Consider the following 23,081-nt stretch of genomic DNA (forward strand, 5'->3'; position numbering starts at 1 on the left):
GTTTTGGAAGGTGTCTCTTAAAATAAGACTCCCAAAGAAGCTATGGTACCATGGCATATGACACTTACAGAACTCATCTGAACAAAGGAAATAAGACTAAGAACAATTTAAGATTAGAAACAGAATTCCACAGGAAAATGTCACTGTGTTTTCCTTGTTTTTCTGTACTCTTCCCTTGGCATCTACCACAGGCAACTCCTAGACACAGATACAAGAGCTAGACTGTCTAAAGAAAGGCATGCATTTAAAAAAAATATTTAAAAGTCTATCCAGTGAACATCAGCATGTGCCCTAAATCCCAGTTACATCTTGCCATACAGTGTGCTGAGCAGCAAGACACAACAACAGCAACTGCATCCTCATTTTACTGAAAGTAGTTCCAAAGGATTTAGCTTAGATGGACCCTTTTTAACAGCCAAGGAAACTCATCTTAGCAATTTGGTTTCTCAGAATAGGTTTATCTCCTTTAGGGGATGCCTAGTGACGTTTACATCTGCCAGCTTCTTTACACAATCCATACAACTGTTTAAGATAACATCAGTTGGACACTAGATACTTGGTGAACTACAGTGAAGATAAAGGGAATAAAGCATATTCAGCCAGGTATAAGGTTTTAGGACTTTGCTGACTTTGGCTATCAGATCAGTTGGAACCTATTAATTAGCATCCACACATAGAGCGTGATGTGGGTCTGTTAATAGCAAAATGAAAGAAATTCTGAAAGGAACCATTTGGTGTGGCTGCATTTAAGGCAAGAGCTCAGGTTATGTTTCTGTTTTAACAAAAAAGGCAAAAGAAGTGAACAGATTTATAACCTATGAGGATATGTTTCTCCTCATTGCATCCCTGCTGTAACCAAGCTGCACACAAAGACAAAATTGAAAGAGGTTACTGGTATTCAGTGGGACTGTTCATTTGTGTTGGACAAAATGGGAACATTTCTCACTACAGTGTTTTTTACCTAATGTGGCTATACATCTATAGACAAGTATTACACAAAGCACTAAAAAACTATTCCTCATCACTCCGTTGCAAATGATACTGCAGAGGATCAGCTACAGAAATGAGCAACGAAGTGCAGAAAGCCTTCTATACACACACAAAGTAATAAAAAATGCAAAGAAAGGGACTCCTGCAGAGTAGGGTATGTAAAAGAGGAATACAAAATACAAACCTAGACTGCAGTGGTACACTGATGGCCCTATTTGCCACTCCACTTGCATTATAAAGACCAAAAGACGTAAGGAAACCCTAACAATCATCACAGTTCAAGCCATAATATTTTGAGCTACAGATTTAGCCTGAACAGAAATGCCAGTACAGAATAAGTAACTTAAAAAGCAGACATTAGTATCTAATGCGTAACAATGCTCTGCATCGGTAAACCTCAAAGCATTTGACAAAGCAAGTAAGTACTGTTATACTGGAACAAAGCCTAAGTTTAAAATGCCCACTAATACTAAAGCAGTGGACCTTGCCAATCACTTACTATATGATAGCATTATTGCAGCAAGTTCTTTTGCAAGCAAGAAAGGAAAGACATTTCATCAACTCTGATACAGGAACTAGTACAGTGCGACATAAATATCCTAAACAGACCAGAGCTCAGTGGCCTAATCTCCACAGAGATGTGTCACCAAAGCTATGCAGTGGGCAGCAGTATGAAAAGACTTCATGAGAAACAGCACCTTTGCTGGAGCTTTGCCAGCACTGCCCTTTACACCATGAATGCAGTCTGTTGTTGGCTTAGCATGTTTGTTGAGTGGACTGCTGTAAATGCTGCCGCCGAAATAACTTCATCTGACAACTGGCATCCTTATTAAGCCTGTTGGCCAGAGCAGCAAAACTGGCTCAGATATTTGTGCATATTAAAGAAAAAAGTTAAATCCAAAATTTGCATGGGGGGGAAAGCATGGCACAATCAAATGTTAATTAATGTACATCTTCATAAACTTTGAACTGGAACCTTAAACACCATAAATTTAAACACTAAATCAGGCAGAAATCCTCATTGAGAAAAAGTAACTAATTTTAAAGAACTTGCAAGTGAAATTAGTGCTACGAAATGCTGATTTCAGAGTATGTTATGCAGCCTATACAAGAAATGCATTTCTCTACAGCATGTTGGTGCGTTTTTTTAAGTTCACAGAAAGCAGAAATAGCACACAGCAGAGGATATGAGCTTCTGCTAGAACCACATTTCATCATTGGTTGGGGTTTTTTTTCCCCCCCATTTGCCTTTCACCACTTAAGAAGTGCAAAAGTTATTACACTCATTATTGCACAGAAGTGTTGAAGTGACAACTGAGAAGAGTTTTTGTGGTACAAGTGAACAATTTGGAGAATACCAGAACGAAACTTCTGCAGGACAGCCATTGCTATTGAGCCACAAGTTTTCACCACCAGCCCCAGCCTAACTTTGATCTTCCTATTCCTGAGGAATACAGCTTGAGAAGACACTTCCATTATCTGTGCTATTTTTTGTAGTTCATAACTTTATGGATAGATTAGTCTCTTGGGTGAGATTTTTTACTCATGTCTTCAGTCCAAAGGTGAATTAGTTTGGAAGCACAGTTAAATTCTACCAGGTCCCACAGCACTCTGTGTCACAGACAGAGCTGGAAGGTCTGCATAGACAGACGCTGTGTTTTCTGTCCCCCCACCCCCATCTTTGTCCGCAAATTGTATCATAGACAAAGGTTGTTGCTTTCCAAATGCCAGGCTCCATGAAATGCATCATCCCCACTTCGTGAACTGCCTTCCACTTCATCTATTTTTCAAGGCCAAAACATCCTGAACTTGCATTAGTTCTTGTTCACAACGCAACAAATTACTGGATCAAATCTAACTATTTACTTGGAACTGGCAACATCTTTTCCCCATTTATACCGAAGGGGTAATTGGCTCTGGTTTAGGTTTTCAGGATGGAATCTTCTTTTTATTCCTTCCCTATAAGCATTCATCAGAGAAGATAAAGTAGAAGCTCTCAAGCTTAAAAAAAAACAACAAACAAAAAACCCAACAAAACTTGAATGGCATGCTGTTGGTGTCAGGAATGCAGGGGCTGCAGACTTTGCTTGTCTGCCTCAGTGGAACAGTTAGTCTTTCAAATCTCTCTTACAGAAATATAGTACAACACCTCTCTATCCTTATCACTTTGCAAATCCTCTCCACCCATGATAAATTCACAGCTGAGTCTGGTCTTTGTCCTTCACAAATCACTGATTTAGTACTATGTGCAACTCAGCCCTGCTTTGATGCGCCTCTGATGGCACATTAGACCACAAGATCTGTTTACTTCCAGTACACTTTGTGGATAGAGTACCAGAGAATGGAAATCCCCAACTGCTGAAACAAGAGATTGAAACAGGCTCAATTTGCAGATGCCCAGCAACAGATTTAGAACCAGATTAAATTTGCTTTTCTGTAACCAGTAATGAAGACCAGCTTTTAGGGGGCAAACAACCAGCCAACACTCTCTAAAAGAGACGCACTAATGGTATTTGCATAGATACTTTTGAATATTTTGAACAGTCTGTGATCTTTGCTTATGCCAAGAAGCAGCATTTCATGGTGATAATCACATAAATACAAAAAAAGATTCAGTTGGCACAGACCAGTGAAACACTAATTGTTTCATCACTGCTCAGGCTTCCTTCTCCATTAATTTTTGTAGGAAATGTTATGTCTGTTACGGAAGTGTAGCTTAGAGTCCTATTTGTGTAAATGTTTGCGCATGGTCATACGAAACAGTGTTCTCAAATGTACACAACGGTCCACAGACAGTGCAGAAATCAAATGAAGTGCAGAGACATGAGAGAATGTGTGTAGGAGTATAACCCTACTGCTCACTTACCGTTTCTTCAGTTCAGTAACAGTAATGCATTTCAATATGTGAGCTTGAAAGAGCTGAAAAAATGAAATGAACCCACTTACATTTTTATCATCTATGAGTATTCTAAACAATGAAACCCACTGCAAGACCTGTCAGTTGTATCTTAAGAGTACAGACAGGAACATTTCACAAACATAGGCATGCTTGGATCACCAACCTATCTACGCAGACTTCCAAAATGCTGACATTTAATTCTGCTCTAGAAGTTTCTATGCAAAGAAACATCAAGAAAGCATAATCTGCCTTGCTTTCTGGATTCCATTAGAAAGATCACAATAGAGGAAGCATCTACACTGCTTTAGCACATTGTCTGGCCTGCCAAACAGAAATGGCTTGAGAACAACCTGGCTGGTTCCCAGAGCCCAGATCCCAAAGTGAGTTTGAAGTGCTCTCAGGGAAATCAAGACGACTACTAACTATAAATAGATACCTACCTACACAAAACACATTTACAGATAATTCTGTGACACTTCCATACCTGCTTTCAGATTACAACTATTCATGAAATAAAAGTTATCACAGTATAGGAAATACTGTCTTGTAAGGATAGCAGAGGCAAGTTGATGATAATTCAGAATGATCTATCTCAACTTCACATTTTGATCACTCAAAAATATCAGAAATGCCCAAAGCAGTTTGCTACATTCCAATCAAATTGTTCCCACTTTGATTTAATGCCCTTCACAGGCACACTTATTGAGTGCTTGCATTCATAAATTGCACTTTAATAACCTACCTAATTGCTTCCTTTTGCCCAGGCAGATAAGACAGCATCTTTGCTATCATCTGCTACTTGGTACAGCTGAGTTGTGTAGATGTTTCTATCTATCACCTCCTGCAAAATGTGACTGAAAATGGGGAAAAAAGAAATATTTAATACGACCTGTTACTGCAGCTGAATCAAGGTACAAAGCTTTGTCAACTTCTCTTTAGCTGCTTCTTAGAGTGTGGCAAGATTTGCCAATATGTGATTAAAAATATTTGTTACAATTGAAAAAGAGTATCAAATGAAAACTAAAATGAAAGCTAAGTAAATCCTCCAAGAAATGCTGAAGGATTCATTTCTATACCATGTCTGTACATATCTTGTATAGTGTCTATCTCTGTATGACAGATCTTAGCTGATTGTTGCATTAGAAATAGTGAGGGGTGTGTCTATCACAGAAATATAAGGACAGTGGTGTAGGAATGCTTTTGTTTTGAATACAGATTAATTCCAAGTCCTGCTGTTCACCAAAAAAGCACAACAAAGAGGTGCAGCAGGCAAGTGTTTACCTACCTTTATCCTCTCCAAACCTAGAATATATAGGGGGAGGTGAAATTTTAAAAAAAGGTTTTAATACTTAAGAGTTATACTACACTGCTGTTTTATTGTTCTCTGGCATCAGACACTAAAAACAGTTGGAAGCCTCAATGCCTGCCACCTCTGTAGCCCTTCCAGTCAGTCTTTGACAAGTACACTACCCCAACCCAAGACTATGATGCAACAATCAATTTGAAGGACAAGAAATAAAGACAACAGAAATGTTTATGTACTCAGATTAGTAAGTTCTGTGCAATATGAAAATGCTCAATATACCTTCTATGAAAGCCACATTGGCTCTATCATTTGGATTACAGATAACTCTTCATAACTTTCAGAGATACATTATGTAGCATTTACACCAAGCAGGCCTCACAGAAGCTTTATTATAGTTAAGCTAGAGAACAGGGTCCAAAAGACTTGTTTCTATACATGCACAAATTTGCTCTTCTCTTCACTAGTATTGATATACTGTACGAACAAAAACCTTTTAGCATACATTCATCAGCAGATGTCCAAGACGACAAGAGGCCAAAACAGAATTTACAAAACCTACGTGATAAAGGGCATTTCCCAAGAGCTCAGAAACTACAGAACACAACAGTACAATTTAGAACATTTTTCATCCTCATACCAGAGTCTGTTTTCTTCTGTGCAAAAAAACAGTGCATTGAAAATCTTGAAAGTATCCAACTCCATATTGTATGGACTCAAAGTAGAACACCTAAGAAGGGTTCCACATGAACACTGGTGAAGCTGTAACTGCACTTTTTTAGGGAATTTGTTGAAGTAGATTCAGTGAGGTCATCATATATTTTTGTCTAACTTTCACCAGCTCAAGGAATCCTAGACTTAAAACTGCTTAAGGTGAAGGGACTGATCTAAGGGTTGTATTTAACAGGGAAGGGGAAAAATATATATATATTAAAAAAAAAAAATCAATATATTCTAGAGTGTTTTTATTTTTGTGCAGAAAGCTTTCAATACATCATGCCAAACTCTGCAAAGTGGCTTAAGTTTTTATTGACAAAATGACATCTTAAATAACACTCTGCACAACATCTACTTCTTCAGTGATAGTTTGGCTACTTCTAAGATTTGCATTGAAGTATGGGGAAAAGAATTTGCCCATTTACAATTCATAATCAATCTCAGAACTTTTCTTAATGTGTTTATGTCTCCTTTTTGAAACAGAAAGAACAACTGCTCAGAACAAAACATTACAATGTTTAAAACAAGGCAAAGTAATAAACAATCAAAAAGTCTATTATTAAAATCATGTTGGATTCTTTTCAGGAAGAGGGGGAAAAGAGATGACTTTAAAAGAACCTTTAAACCTTTTCACTGCAAAATACACATTTGGAGAACTCAAATGACACCAATGAATCCAAAGTAGCAGCCAATGCAATCACCTTGCTTGCTCAAATTCAGAAGATGTGTTTCATGTGCTTGATTCCATATGTTTTGAAGAAAACCATGATGATCAATGCCCAGAGTCCTAAAATAAATCCTCCAGGAGGATGCCAGTCCTTTTGTTTCGGTTTCTGAAAAAAAAAAAAAAAAAAAAAAGGAGAAAGAAAACCGAAAAATTCCTACTCAATTTTCACAATAAACAGACACTGTGTTTACCAAGCGCAAAACAAAACAAAGGAAAACCAACAAAAACATCCTTGCAGGAGAGAAAATACCAATAAGCTGTATTTCTTCATAAAGTAAAAGCATCTTGATGGGGAAAAGCAAATGGGAGGTGAGCTGCAACTCAAGAAGGGAGGTCAAGTACCATGAAAAGTCCACTAGAACTGTGCCTGAGACACCACTTTGACAGCATGTATCAATGTTGTGGGACACATTCAAACTCATTTATTTGGACACAATTTCTCACATCTGGTCTCATGGTAATACAAGACAATAATGTTGTGAGTATGAAAAAAAAACCCACATTCCTACAAGTGATAATGTGAAAGAGAAAAAAACAACAGAGTTGTTTTTTCCACTATGTACAATGTTTTCTACAGCTCCTTTTGTACCAAGAATTATGTGAATAAACAGGTATCTAACCACGTAAGAAGCCAAAATTATTACAGGAATATCATAAAACAAAATAGGATTGTTTTTAATGTCAATCACATTTCCCAGGGGCCTCACTGAGTCTAACTGCCTTTCCTTAATGTAGAAATATATTCTGCAATTCAAATACCAGTCCCTTCAACAATGTTTTATCTTCAGTAAAAAGCAATACACTGCAATTTGTTAAAGCCTTTTCTATCTCACAGTTAGCAGTTAAGACAAGATAAAACTTGTCTGTCCTCTTCCTCCTCTAACATAAAAAAACCCCTCAGATACTCCATATTCAGGGCAAAATGGATTGTAGAATCTAAGCACTGCTATGTGCTCCAAGATGTTTCTCTGGGGCTAAGAATAAGGTGAACCTAGATGATTGTTTGTTGTTTTCCCCCTCTGGTTATCATGGCAAAAGTATCGTAATTGCAGTATTTAGTATTATAACTCAGTCCTTCATGCTTGTGCCTACTGTTCTTGCCCTCAGCAGGTATGTTTTGTAGATCTTCTAGGCAGAGGTGATTTACTATTGCAATAATAAATACTGAAGTGTTTGCTGAGCTTTATTTCTGCCTTGCTGAAAGATTTGCACTGTTTCTTGTATAGAGTGAGACACAAAAGGCACAGAAAAGTATTTCAGTTGTTTTGCATTTAAGTCAAATTTAAATTTTCTTTCCCTGCCATGTGAATAACTATTACAAAAGGTGGCATTGTTTCAATTTATGTGGAAATCTGCGTACAGAAACTTGTCATTCTCCACTAAAAGTACCAGGTGGCTGGTGAACTTTAATGCAGTAAGAAAGCAGTTTGCGGTGTCTGTTCTTTCACGACAGCTTTCCTGTCAACAAGAAAACAATATTTCTTGATTGCTCAGCTCCCATTTTCTCAGCTACAAAGTTTTAGCTTTAAGAATTTTCTTTAGATGCCATGCTTGCAATTAAAACACATAACAAACAGCCACATCACCTGAGACACCTGAAGAACTCTGTGCTATGAAATATTAATGATTTTACTCTGATACAGGAATCAGAGGCAGCATTAGAATTTGCATCGACAACGAAACCAAAGACATGAGCAGAAGATGGTGTCTATATATGCAAATCACTCAGTTTCCTAAGAAGCACTCATCAGCTGCAGTGTACATGCTGCTGGTAATCTACCACCTTGCTGCTATTCACAACCACACATCTTCATCTAAATATCTCAGGAAATCAACTCCACACATTCAAAAAGGCTGCCAAAGCCACCTCGCTTCTGGAAGTAACAGCACGCGACACTTCTCCACATAAAGGAACTTTCTTGTTTAAATCCTCCTAATTAACCTGTAACTTCACATGCATATTGCAGCGCCTCTTTCATCAGTCTCTTTGTACTATCAATCTTTCTTTTCTTGGATCTCAGACAAATTCCTTACCACAAAGTGGCACCTGACCCCCTTCTAGACAAATGACTTCAATTTGCAGTCGGTGACACTAAAAGCCTTTCTCTCCTATTTTGTATAGAACACGCAATTTAATTTCTTTAAAGAATTTATATGAATAAATATTTATAAGGTGATCTATGAGTATGGTTTTACATTTTGTCATGCCATCTACTGAAGCCTCCCTGGAATTCCACAAGGAAATGGAAGGCCAGTGCAGCAGTGGCTCCACATCAGGAAATCGAGGGCATGCATATAGTTGGTTTAAAGCCATGGGATACAATGTTAAAACGGGAAGGATTTAAAACATGAAGACAAGCAATACATACGAGGCTGTCTAGGCAAGAGTTATGTAATTAGTAATAAATAAATTATCTTAACAAGGAAGATTTACAGAACCAGAAAATGAAATTTACACATAAATATTAAACCACAATAAAAGGGCAAAGAGATGCAACTCTGCTGTACATCTGTAAGTCAATAGTGAGGTTAATTGAGCACAAAATTATATTGAAATATGCCAGTATTTTCCACTAGGGGCATACAGCCATCAAAACCTTATGAATACCTAAATGGGATTACATAGAATCGTGTTTAAACCCATGCAGTATGACTGCAAGAGCTGAAATAGATAATTTTCTTTAAATTAACTTGATCATGGATTCCCAAGAAAGTTTGTCACTGAATTAAAAATATAATTAGCTGTCAAAGCGACAAGTTTATCCTTCTGAAATCACAACAAATACGATATAGAATACTTCAGTAACACCTCTTTGTCCAGCTGGACACATCACTTAATCCGCAAACAGCGCTGTGAAGTTCCTTTATGAAAAGCTGCATCACCCCCCTCTACCATGTAAGGTGAAGCACCCCCATCTACCATGTAAGGTGGAACTGCTGCTTCCAGAAATTATGTCAGCAAATTGTACTTGTCACACAGGCTGGCAGAGAGCTTTCAGCCAGCACCATTGTAACAGCAGACCCAACAATTCTGCCTCCTTGGCCCAGTTCTGTCAATACCAAAAGCACTGCCAGTGTACCTATGTCAGCAAGGAAGTGTGATACCACTCTGAGCTGTCACAGCTACTCCAGCAGTGCTGCCTAATGAAGTCAGGGGCCAAAGAAGGAAGCCCTTCCATCAACAGACATGAGCCTCAACTGCACTGCTGCAGAAGTTGCTCTTACTGTTTTGTGCAGGTAGGTGGGGAAGTGTCATAGAAATCTCTAACTGGATAAACCATTAGAGTAATTTCTTCAATACCAAATGAAAGTTCCCCTAGATCCACACATTGGAAGTCAGTTTAGAAAAGGCAGAAACTCTTTCTATGCTTATACCAATTCTATGGATATAAAAAAACCCCTCTAGATAAACTGTCCCTTTATATCAGTTTTAGGATTGATCAGAAAGCATTAGTGAATATAAACTTTTTACCCAGCACTGCCTCTGGCACCCACATGTTTAGGTTTTGTCATTTATAGAATAGAATAAACCAGGTTGGAAAAGACTTTCAAGATCATCGAGTCCAGCCTATCATCCAACACTATCTAATCAACTAAATCATGGCACCAAGCACCCCATCCAGTCTCTTCCTAAACACACCTCCAGTGATGGTGACTCCACCACCTCCCTGGGCAGCCCATTCCAATGGCCAATCACTCTTTCTGTGAAGAATTTCTTCCTAACATCCAGCCTAAACCTCCCCTGGCACAGCTTGAGACTGTGTCCTTATGCCACAATAGGACCCCACTATAAATGCCCTCTTTTCCCCCTACAACAGCAGCATATAAAACTGTACAATGTGTCATGAACAAATACATTCAGCAGCTTCAGGGCTAGTCCTTATTGAATTGCTGGAGATTCCAAATTGGAAAGATAGGTAGCTAAGCAACAGCAAGCTTCCTCCTGTGAACTGTCTTCTGTTGTAGTGCTCTAGTTCTGGTAGATTCATTATCCTGCGGAACTTAAAAGCAGTTAACAAAGAGTTGCTCCAAGTACTGTAATTAAGGAGAGGATAAAACAGTGTATTTTCAAACTGGATGGGTCTGTAGGGACCTGAATGGAAAGTACCCAAGACTTCCCGTGAAGGTGTTTCATAAAACATACAATACTTGTTACTCTAATTTAAATTAATTTGGGGGGTGGGGAGGAGAAGAAAAAGTTATTAAAGATGAAATGGTCCTTAGATTAGGAATGGTTTCATTTAAAATGTTGTATGAGAAAAGAAGATTTAAATCACCATGTATTGACACTTCACATGGAAAATGCTTAAATATAATCTAACCAACCCTCTAAGTCCTTTTCCAACAGAACTCCCTTTGCATTAATGTAATCAATAAAGATAAAAATAACAGCACAGAAAGCTTTGAGTTAAGTTCAGAATCCACACTTGGATGGTAACAGTGCATACAGTCAGCGATAGTAGTAGTTCCCTCATGGAAAAGGGATATGCAAATTCTTGTCTCCTCCAGCATCTTATTCCAAATAGAGCTTAAAGAAAGTGGGTAAAATCTTAAAAATTAATGTGCACATCATCCTTATTATGGGGGATGTTCTCCCCAAACTGAGGCAGATGGTGTGTGTTTGTACCATGAGTGCAAGATATCTATATGCAACTGCACAAACCCAAAACATTAGAAGCGCTGTGTTCCAACAAGTCCATTAAAGTGGCAGCTATCGTATTTCAATTAATCCTTCAAATTGTCTCGCCAGTGCAAAGTGCCCTACACCCAGTTTTGGCCTATTTATGGGATCACACATGGTACAAAATATCACCCAGGATTCTGGAACTGCCTGGCAGACAGCAGCAACTACAGTATGGGGGCAGGAGAGAAACCCTGACCGCAGTCTTCTGTGGAGTTCTCCACCTCTACTACTCTCGAGGAGTCAACAAGTGCTCAAAGGGAAGTGTTCTTGCTGCTTTGTCTGTGCAGTGCTCACCATCATCATTACATCATTTGGGTGAATTTTGTATATTGTGGGGTGTAAATTTCCATGTTTTTTTCTTGGCTGTTCTCCATTTAAATGTTCTCCATTGCAATAGTAAATGTTTCCTTTCTTGTTTCTCAAGATCTTTAACGTTATGCTAGGGTCTGTGTTACAGAACAGTACTGATACCTGGGAAAAAAAAAAAAGATAGATCTAAATTTCAAAGCAGATCTTTGAAATCCAAATCCAACCCCAGATCCAAACTTGAAACAACCCACTTGCTTCTCATCTCAGGAAAAAAACTACTGATCTCAAACTGAAGGAAAAGAGAACTCTTTGGGAAAGCCAAATCCTGTGTAGCACACTGTGCCAAAATTATCTGCTTCCTCGAGGTGCTCCACAGCAAGTCATGTTAGCTTGCAGTTAGACTTTTCAAACTGGGTAGATATCCCTATAAATTCTTATGAGAAGGCTCACAAAGTTTAATTTCAGAATAAATTCCTATGTATCACTAGCAAATCACAGCCTGAAGTACATCGTCAAAGCTTCTAGTGGTCACTATGTGCGTCTAATTTGTCAGTTACAGTTTGGATTTGGGGTCCTTGTGGTGGGGAAGGAAATCAAATAACTCCAGCCATCTTGTAGCAGTTTAATCTTCTTTTGTGTCTACAGCAAGATTAAAGTCATAGGAGAACTCCAACACAGATGCTTGTGCAGATGTTAATCTGCAAAAAAATGTAAAGCACCTTTGATAATCTTCCAGATTGTAATTATTAACAATATGTCCAGTATTAATAAAATAATTAAGAAAGTTCACTCACCATCAAAAAAAAAAATCATGAAAGATACCCAGAAAGAGTATCAATTAAACTAAATTAACATACCAATGCCAACAACTACATTTTAAAGATTTACCTTGAAACTGAATAAGCACTGTAATACAAACTACAATACTGTTAGGAGAGCTTTAGCTTTTCATTTCCTTCTCAAATATATACTCTGTAATGGCTGCTTAGAAATGAACTTTGACTTGTTCTCTACTTTCAGCTTTATCTCGCAGCATTACATAGCACTTTAAAGTGCTTTTAATGCATTAACAATCATTTTGAATAGGCTGCCCAGGGAGATGGTTGAGTCACCAACCCTGTAGGTGTTTAAAGGTCATTTAGATGAGGTGCTTGGGGATATGGTTTAGGGGTGAACTTTGTTGAGTAGGGTTGACAGATGGACTTGATCCCAGCAGTCTTTTCCAACCTTCATGATTCTGTGGTCTACTAATCTTCCAACCTGTGACACAATACAAATATTCTTCCACTCATCAAAGGCAGTTTTCCCAGCACTTGGGACCAAGTGCAATTCAATTCCCAGACAAGCCAGCACCCAGATCAATGATGCCCACCTGGCAAACACAATAGGGATTGTACCAGGAGGCCTCCAAACTTAGGTGTGTGATTTGCTACACTCATAGCTAACAAACACATCTCTGTACTGGCAGCTGTAACCAGTCATACCCTTCTTCCATAGACTGGCACAGCACAGATCTTACCTCTTCTGAGCTCTTACATGCTCAGCCACCAGTGAGTTACATTATGGGAGTCCTGCATGCTTTAGGGTTGTATTTAGAAAAAAGCAAACCACCACCCACTACATCTATTTAAGGTATATTAAGAAAATATTTTTTAATATATTTTAATCAAATTCATACTTTTATATGAAGCCATGATGATGGTTTTCCACAAAAGGGCACATAACTCCACAACAGAAGACAATGAATTACATTTGCAAACACAAAGCTTTATGCCAATTGAGGTGTGCAAAACCAGAAGATCAGCAGCTTAAGTAGGCTCAGTACTGAAAACGTGGCCACCACTACTCTGAGAGGAATCTTTTTTATTAATGCATTTATAATCAATTAAACAAGCGGAGGATTATTAGCAAAAACAAAATTAAAGGTGCCACACTACAGATGGAAAAATAAATTTCTTGAGGTCCTTACACTGTAGAAACCAAAAAAAAAAACTACAGACTAACAAGGCAGCCCTCAGTGCAGAGGACCTCTAAACTCACTGCTACTGAAACTCTGGGTAAACCAGACAGATATAGCAGCTGCAAAGAACAAAGGAGGTGAAAAGGGTGTGTGGAGGCTGCTAGAGAGACAAAGGTATTTTGTAGTCATAATAATGAAATCCCGTAAATAGAGCCAAGCTATTATCATAGTACTATTTTTCCATGCAGCATGTACTGCTCACTTTCCCCTGGGAAAAGATTATCTCAAAGTGTTCAGGAGTGCAGATCTTATTCATTCCAATATACCACATTGCTAGTGGGAGCTGAACCAAAACCAGTCTCAGCTCTGCAGAGACAAGGCAGTACATGCACATGTGGGTTCCTGCCTGTTTTGGTCTGGGATGATTACTCCAAGTACCAGCCTCACTCAGCCCAATCTTTCTTTGGAGCACAAAACTTTCTCCTTGGAAATCTAACTTGGATTTCCCATAGCATATCGCTGGACCTCAATGCAAACCCATTCAAATACTTCAAAATCAATGTGCTCTCAGGTAAGTTTTTTTTCCCTTAATCCCCTAAAATTAATTGTGTGCCTTAGAACCTCCATTATGAAGTATCATTTTGATCATTCAAATTCAAATGAAGTTGTTCCTGTTTATATGGAGAAACCATTAAGTTCATAAATGATTATGCTATTCCTTTCAAAGTAGCAGTGATGCTTCTAACCACACAATTTTTTTCTGCATATCCCATGAGTATCTGTTCATTTATTTCCAGGTGACAGGCTGTATTAACAACAGATGCTAGACAACATTAGATCTTATACTCAATATGCCATACTGAGTACAAAATCTAATCAAATACCTCAACAGCTACATTACAAGTTTTTACTGCTCATTTTAAAAAATCTCTACAGCTACAATCTTAAAAGTTCTCCTTTGCCCTGAGCTGTGTGCTACATTATATATGTGTGCAGCAGAGCTCCACATTTTCTAGCTCCAGTTTGTGTAACTCGAAAACACCACCACATTCAAGAGCAAGTATGAAAAAAATGGAGGAAGAAACAGAGCTGAGGCAAAAGGTGCCTGCATATTTATATGAGCAAGATCAAAATATGTCTGTGTTTTTATTGCAAAAATCTTCATTTTCAGTGAGAAATCAGTGTACTACAGCTGGTGACAGATCAGTTGCTCACCACCACCACCCGGCTTTTAAAGTCAACTGTTGTATTCAGTAATTTCACAGTCAAGCCACGCAAGTATTCTCACCCAACTTTATGTTGCATCTACTGTCTCTGTGAGCAGCAAATAAAGGAAAAGGAAAAACGAACTTTTCTGAAATATCATCCTAATGCTTCTGCCTACTCTAGCTGCTACACATGTACAAAAACAAATCATAAAGCACGGACACAGCAGTAATACAGACACTTATTTAGTAGTTGCACATAACTGCAACTACACTAGAATGTCACGCTTGGTATGTTGAAGAACAAAGAATCCCAGCCAGCAGTTCCATTCCTGCAAAAGATTTTTGCAGGCAGCTGCCATTAAGAAATAATGGCAGATTTATGGTATCATAAACATTCACCGTTCCTACATGACATTTGTATGACACTAGGTTCATTTGTTGAATGCTACATGGGGCTCAACAAAGACCATCTTTCTGGAAGAATGAGTGAGTGTAGCTAAGTAAACACCTTCCCAGATGACCACTGGTAGAATGTATGGTATCAACATCTTTACAAAAGAGTAAGTCTTTAAACCGGATTAAACCACAGATGATCTTATCTAGTGGCCAATCAGTTGCACCTTTCCTGCCTACCATCTAAAATAAACACAGGTTACTGTCATAATGATGTCATGTGGTCACTCAGTCCCCTGTAAGTACTACTCCTCTGTTTGCCAGCCATGTATTGGTAGATGGTCTTCTGTGCTAATAAGAACTCCCCCCCTGAAAATCCATGACACTCAATAATTCACTAATTCCCCACCACTGCAGCCAGGCTTCTCCAGTAACAGAGTCAGAGGAGACAGCTGTCAATGTACAGGGCCTTTCACTGTAGGGGAGGAAGCAGCGAGGAGGAGACAGCTGGCTATAACAGGGTGGCACACACCAAGCCAGTCACTACAGAAGTAATCACTTGCACAAAGCTGAATCACAACCTCATGCAAAGAACTGCACAGGAATGACTATACAGGATCCTGTCTTGTCTGTCCAACAGCATGAACTGCTCCATTACTGGAGTCTTCATTCATTTACCTCTTCCATTCATTCTTTGAATGGAAATGATTTCATCAAATTTCAACCCTCTGAATTATTTAAGGAAAACAATTCCAGACAGTGCACTAGAGAACAGTCTGCCAATATCCCTGTCTCTGGCCATTCATCAGTCCTGTCAAGAGCTTGTGAGTTACACTGTTGTACTCCTCTCAGTATGTTACTGAAGGATAAACAAAGCATAATTAACAACATTAAAAAATAATACCAATAACACTACAACTACATGGTTAAGTAGGACAAATACATGAATATATTTGGAGCTAACTGTGCTTTCACCTGAGGAAAAGTGTTCAGAAAGGTACCTGCCATCACAGCCCTGAAAAACATGTCAAGATAAGATTGGTAACATTGATATTTTTCCCTTACCAAAGTGGGCTTTTTGATAACAGTTACTTTTTATGCTGCATAACCTTGGAAGAAATATAGACAGAAGAAAAAACTAGCTAAATTGTTACTCCTGTTTTACCACTCAGTGAAATACCACTTAAATAAACACTATCAGAGAAGCTTTCATGTGTAAACAATAAAAAATAATTATTAATAAAAACTACAAGCTTATGTGAGAAATGAAAACGTTCCACAACACTGAACTGACACCAAAAAACAGAATTAAATCTTGCATCTTGGTCAACCTACGATAACATACTTCAGTAATCTGCTTTATCAAGAAAAGTCCTGATCCTGCATGTATTTAGTGGCAGTAACACAAAGTCAGTCCAGAATTTCATCGTACGCTCAAACAACACATGGTGACACACACAAATGCTGTTGATTGTAAGCCCAGTGCAATCAGTATTAAGCAATAAGGAATAACAATTATGAAATACTTTGCCTTTTGCCCAAGGATCTAACATGCATCCCCTCCTTTCCCTCCACTCCACACACACATCCATGCACGCACTTGTCTCGCTGGCATTATTATTCCAGGGACATACACAAATCTGCAAATTGGAGAACTAATTTAACAGCCAGAATGGATGCTGACCCTCCTATCAAGACTTAAGTTTACAAAACCTGCACAATGTTATTGCACTTTTAGTGGGGTAGCTACCATTCACAGCTTTTGGGGAAAGAATCATGGCACTAAAAGCTACACATTAAGAGAAAGTGTGACAAAGCAACAGAAGCCATTTAGCACAACCAGGACAGGTGATATAGCAGAATAGGGCTCATCCCTGTAATGTAGCACATCTGCCTTTTCACCAGTTTCTACTGCAGACAAAGCCAGAAACATTCTGAACATGTTGGGCATAATTTGGGGATGTCAAAGGCAGCTTTTCCATAGCCTAAAGAGGCTTCTGCAGAACAATTAGCTAAAATGCTAGAAGAGAGGACCATTCTCTGCATACGAAAACAGAAGTCTTACTAATCAATGACCACTTAGAAGTATTGCTTACATTTGCCAGTATGTCTCATTCCACATGCAAAGCTTGTGCCAACAAAGGCTCCTCCTACAGAACAGCAAAATGAAAGCAACTTTGCAATAGTATGTCTTGTGTTAAATACTCCATCTACTAAAAGTGCTTTAATTTCCCATTAAGCGGTTTTGCTACATCAGTTTTCCCTTAATTAGGGAAGTCCTAAAATATACTTTAGGTCAAGCATAAATTTTAAATTACTACCCTGGTACTTTATAGGCTTTTATGATATAGAAAAGATTTATAATTTTTTAATTCAATAAAGATTAACAAAATAAATGTAGCAGTAGCTCTTCTTTCCATATTTTTTGCTTTTAATTTACATTAAAATACAATGAATAAAGTTATTAAGCAATATTGGGGGGGGTGTAGACTTTTGCTATGTAGACTATTCACTATAATAATAATGAACATGATAGTCTCTACAACCTCAAAATTCTACTGCTAGGAATTATGCTTTCTCAATAAGGTTTCTGTGGCTTAATTGTCTTACTGTAATATTAATATTTGGTACTTAGATGTAATTAAGAAGAGGGGAACCATTCTTAGAATACTATTCCAATCCATTAGGCAATTTTTCCTCACTATGATATGAACATTTTCATCTACTTAATTAGCACACCTACCTCTTCCAAGCCTAAGTGCACCTTATGTTTTATGATGGCCCAAGTTTAAAAAAAAAAAAGAAACCACAACACATCAATTATGCCTCCACTCAATTGTGTAACTATTTTAAAATGTGTGAACAGTCAAGACAAAATTGAAAAATTACCATAATAGGCTTTTGATACTTCCCCGCTTAAGCAAAAATTAATTCTAACTCCCTGTTTTTATGCAAAGCCTTTATAATTTCTCTAATCTCAAGTTCCCATGAGAGAGAACACAATACTTTCAAGTACAAGAGTGTGAGCCTTGGCATCTTCCCTTTTTAGTTATGCAGTTTATTTGATGGAAGTCTAAACTGCTAAGCCTCCCTTTGTGCTTAATATAAGCCACCCTCAGTGGAAACACAAGTTAATTTAAGTAAAATTAAGTTTTAGGAAGAATGTATTCTCTTGCACAGAAAGCTTCACTAAAGCAAAGCTATTTAAAATGTAGCATCTGTTTCCTGAACTGCTCTAGAACCTGTAATAAACTAAAAAGAAGCACAATTTTAAAAGGTACTTTTACATGTAAAACATCATAAAAATAGTCACAATGGAGTAACTTATTTATCGTTTTACTGTATGTTTTTCAGTTTCATCTTGCATAGAGACACTCTATCAGTGTAATGAATTGGCCTGTTCTAAATGTAAGACATTAAGCATCTTCTGTTTTATTAATGGTGACTATTATTAAAACCTACTGCTTATGTTAGAAAAGTAAATCAGCTATATTGCCGGCATACACTTCCATACACTGTAAGGTGTGTGGCTCACATACTAAATTCATTGAGTTATTTCATTTATTTCTTTGCCCTGAACCACAGTTGAAGTATTTGTACATCAGATACTATGCAACAGCAGCACATGGTGTATTATGATGCCCACAAACCTATTAAGGTCATAGAGAGCTCGTGCATATATTTAGTATATTCCCATGTGAGGCAGAGGTATATTATTTGCATATCATTATGCACTGAAAACCTATTCAGTTATCCCCAATGGAGAAAACTCACCACAGTGACCTAAATACTTTTTGCTTTTCCAATATTTGAAGGAATGGCAAATAAATGGGACCCAGTGCAGACAAATCCAAAAAGACTCAGAGCATCTAAGAATCCTGGTTTGTAACTAACAAATGCAAATGAATGCAGACCCCTGTATCACACAAAATCTCATGGAAGAAAAGAATGATGGAAAAAAAAGTGAATTATATGCTTAATAGAGGACTACAATGTTGGGAGTAAAAATGGCTGGAGATCATTTTAGCTAAAAAGCTCTGACATTAGCCAAGCTTATTAAGACCACAAAGGAGAGCAAGGAGTCTCAAATCACAGAACTCACTTAAAAATAACCTTCTTAAATGTACAACAGCAGTGGCAGCTCTAATACTTGCCCAAAACAAAGTGAGACAGTTACTGGTATTTTATCTATAGCACTCTGCAACAATTCACATGGTGTCAACAATTGAGATCCATGGGACACATACATACTGCTTCATCAATAACAGCTCTAATGTCCTGCATAGTTTCTGTAATCATATATATGTGCTAGTGGGTCAAAATTGTTCTCAGTTTTTACTCTCTCCACAATTACAATATTCTGATTAAACATCTACCAGCCACTACTCATTCCTTCTTTTCTAATTAGCCTGCCTGATTTAAATACACCCACCAAGAAAGGAGAATATAAAGTGTCTGTGTACTTTGTGCAGCAAGTCAGAAGAGATTAAAATAACGGTCCTTTATGACCTTTGTCTACAAATCCGAATCTCTCCCTATTAAGCTTTGCTTTTAGCCAACATGCTATGTGAAGTTTACTTTAAGCTGTAAGCATTTTTGAACCTGTCTCCTTCTGTAAAGCTCTGAGCATAACTGCAGCAGAACAGAAACAGTCTTAAAAACCATAGTTACGAGCTGGTTGTAAAGCACACCAAAAAGAGATCATGGCACAGTCAGTCCAAATGCAAAACAAACACATGGAAAGATGAATCATGCATATGTAAAGGTTTGTGCATACAGGATCTTCAAACACATGGCTGATGCAGCTGAAAAAAGAAGCACAAATCACTTTTTTGACTGTAAGAAATACAGTAATTTTCAGAGTTCATGATCATACAGCTACTACCAACCCTTCAAATGCAGCTATTTGAAGTTCAGATGAGCAAACCAGAAAGATCTACAGCACTCACTATAAAACCTGACATCTTACAGTCTCTTCCTTAACCTCTTCTTCTACTTTACATCTTAGGTAGTGCTTATCAAAAAGAAATTATTACAGGAACGACCTCTTAAGGAAGCTGCAAATAAAACATAGTACCTTTAACAATTACAGCTAATACTGAGCCAAGGCACCTTTTAATGTATTTGTTCAATAATACATCTGACAATTCTATACGCTGGTGAGTAGGAAACTGATGTTCTTTAATCCTTGAAATGGATGACACTACATACATAAATAATGCCTTATTTTACCAGTATTCTCAAGTGCAAACGGAGCACTCCCATATGCACTAAAGCCTTAAATTTGTTTCAACTTTCCAGAGTAACCATTATTTTCACTCAACTCTCACCTGCTCTTGAGAAATATAAACAAAAAATTTCAGGGAATGTACATATATTGTACATACATTTTTAGGCTTGATTGTAGAAAGAAGTTCTTCACAGAAAGAGTGATTGCCCATTCCAATGGGAGGTAGTGGGGTCAACGTTCCTGGAGGGGTTTAAGACTGTATGAGGCACTTAGTGCCATGGTCTAGTTGATTAGTTGGACTTGATGATCTCAGAGGTCTCTTGCAACCTGGTTGATTCTGTGATTAGTTTTGGCTGATACTACCTATTCTAGTTGGCTTTAAAAATTCTGTAGTCACATAACTAGACAGCCTGAAAAGTGTTTTTTGTTTTTCTTTTTTTTTTTTTCTCCTTAAGCCATATTTTTCAGCTCACTGCTGTGCTGAATGGGCATAGGGCACTCAATAGGAAGCGGGGAGAGCGGTGTGTGGGCAGCCCCTACTTAAATTACTCCAAGCTGCCTGTCAAACTGATCTCCCATCCTGTACCAAAGGAGGATGGAATTACAATGCCTGTCTTCAAACGTAAGAGTTTTCATAGGTCAGAGAAAGACACAATTTCAGAAAACTGAACAGTATGGTGCTATACTTCTTTGTTCAGGATCTGTGCAGCCTAAAATGGCCATTTTAAAAACACTTCCTCAGTTTCATACATTTCTGTTATTGCCTTTCCCCAAAGTGACGACTGTTGTGGAAGGAGAGCATGGTCCAGGGGCTACTGTCACCTTGCTGTGTGCCACTTCTGTGAAGAATTGATAAAGTCACATTCTGAGATATGACAGCAAAGACTGGACCCTGCTGATTCCCAGAAACTAATAAAGTACCTGCACATCAAATGGAACATTTTGGTAATTGCTCAACTAAGTGTTCTGAACAGAACTGTGTAATAGTAAAACCAAAAGAGAGCATTCTTTTATTGTTTTGATATACACTTTTGTTTCACTTGGAAAAAAAAGGCAAGGAAGGAGGTAAAAATTACATGTTTTAAAGCATAAAGAAGAAAGAAAGTCTAGACCCTGTGTACAGCCATCCTGCATCCCATGTCTCTGGGCAGCTGGAAGAGGCTATGACAAATTTTTCCCTTGTCTTACAGAAAATGTTCAGTGTGGTATTTCTAGTAAGAAATGGTTAAAAAAGTAGAACCCACTCCTGACCATTTAGGTTCCTCACACAACATACTTATTTAGTTATTCAATCCATTGTATTCCATTAAAATTGGAAGAATTTCATACTACATTCAGTTCCCCTGTGATGTTTGGTCAGAAACAAAAAGTCCTCATGCTTCTTTTCTAGCTCTGCCAAGGAGTGTTCTGTGCAGACAACAGAAGAAGAGCTTGCCAGTCATTAATATTTCAGTCTGTCCTTACAGAAATTAAGTTCCACATAATTATTGCTAATGTTTTAAGATTCAAGAGACAGCATTTGAAAGAAGAATAATTCAAAGATGCTTATTTTTATTGTGTCTTGAAGACTAAGAGAGGAGCTTCCATTTAATATTTCAACTTAAAAAATAAAGAAGCAGAACCTTCCCTGTGGTTGAAAAACAGTAAAATAATGATCCTGAATAAGCAGACAGTGATCACCCACAACAGTCCTTTAACAGAAAAACAGAAGAAAAGAGATTGCTTTACTAGGTCTCTGCTTCCAGGGAGTTTCCCTCATGCTCAGATGAAAAACATAAAAAAGCAGCTGTGCCTTGTCTGTAAAAACAGATTATCACTAATTTATGCTAACTCCACACCACTGTATTCTGCGATTGGAAAGAACTAACAACACAAACAGCAACAATTTTTTAAAAATATAACTTAAATCTTTTATAACAACACTTTATGCTACACTCAGAAACATGCTCTATTTCAGAAATGCTATGGCTTTTCTTTTGAGATTCATAGGCTAACCTGCTACTTAATTTTGAATAAGGAAAGAGAGAGACAACTTTATAGTTTGTGTGGACTACTAGCTTGCACACCAAGGTTCTGAATGCTATCACTGACTCTGCAGTAGTTCACTTGAATGAAAAAACGCCTGAAAATGTTTCTGGTTCAATGTTTTACCAGTAAAAGATCTGTGCCACCTACAACCAAGTAAAAAATGTGTGGTTTCTTGGAATATGCCAGAGGAACAGGGGACTATTCCATTCTTAATTTATCATAGAAAACTATCAAAATCATTACGAACCCATTCTCTAGATTTAAATGTACACATTGCATACATTACATGACTTGCACACAGCAAGACTCTGCTACTCCCATCTTTTTTTAATCAGTTTTATTATTAGACATAATAGGGAGTGAACCTCAAAACACCTATGTGCACCAAGCAGCACGCAGTGTTGGCAGGAGCATCTTTACTGCTCTGTGATGTATTTGGATTGGTGGTTGGTAAGATTGTACAGGAATAGCTTTTCACAAAACCCTTCGTTTGCTCCTTTTGAGCACCACGATTTCTATTAGGTAGCATTCAATTTAAAGGAAGTTCAGAAAAATTAAAATCATTTCTAGGTTATGCAACAGTAAGAGAAACTCAATCCACATACAGTACATAATTTAGGGAAAGAAGCAAAT

General features: G+C 37.8%; 1 protein-coding gene across 1 annotated transcript in view; it reads right to left on the bottom strand.

Annotated features, from left to right (window-relative positions):
* Positions 1-5,245: 5,245 nt before the first annotated feature.
* Positions 5,246-23,081, bottom strand: part of PIGK (phosphatidylinositol glycan anchor biosynthesis class K) — a 64,655-nt gene continuing 46,819 nt past the window's right edge. Inside the window, exon 11 of the mRNA XM_068141062.1 lies at positions 5,246-6,742. Within this exon, the coding sequence (XP_067997163.1) occupies positions 6,626-6,742 (117 nt within the window). The 3' untranslated portion in view covers positions 5,246-6,625. The remainder of the gene's footprint in view (positions 6,743-23,081) is intronic.

The sequence above is a fragment of the Melanerpes formicivorus genome, unplaced genomic scaffold (assembly GCF_026170545.1).
Source record: "Melanerpes formicivorus ecotype bairdi unplaced genomic scaffold, bMelFor1.0.p_v2 SCAF_7, whole genome shotgun sequence".
NCBI classification, from domain to species: domain Eukaryota; kingdom Metazoa; phylum Chordata; class Aves; order Piciformes; family Picidae; genus Melanerpes; species Melanerpes formicivorus.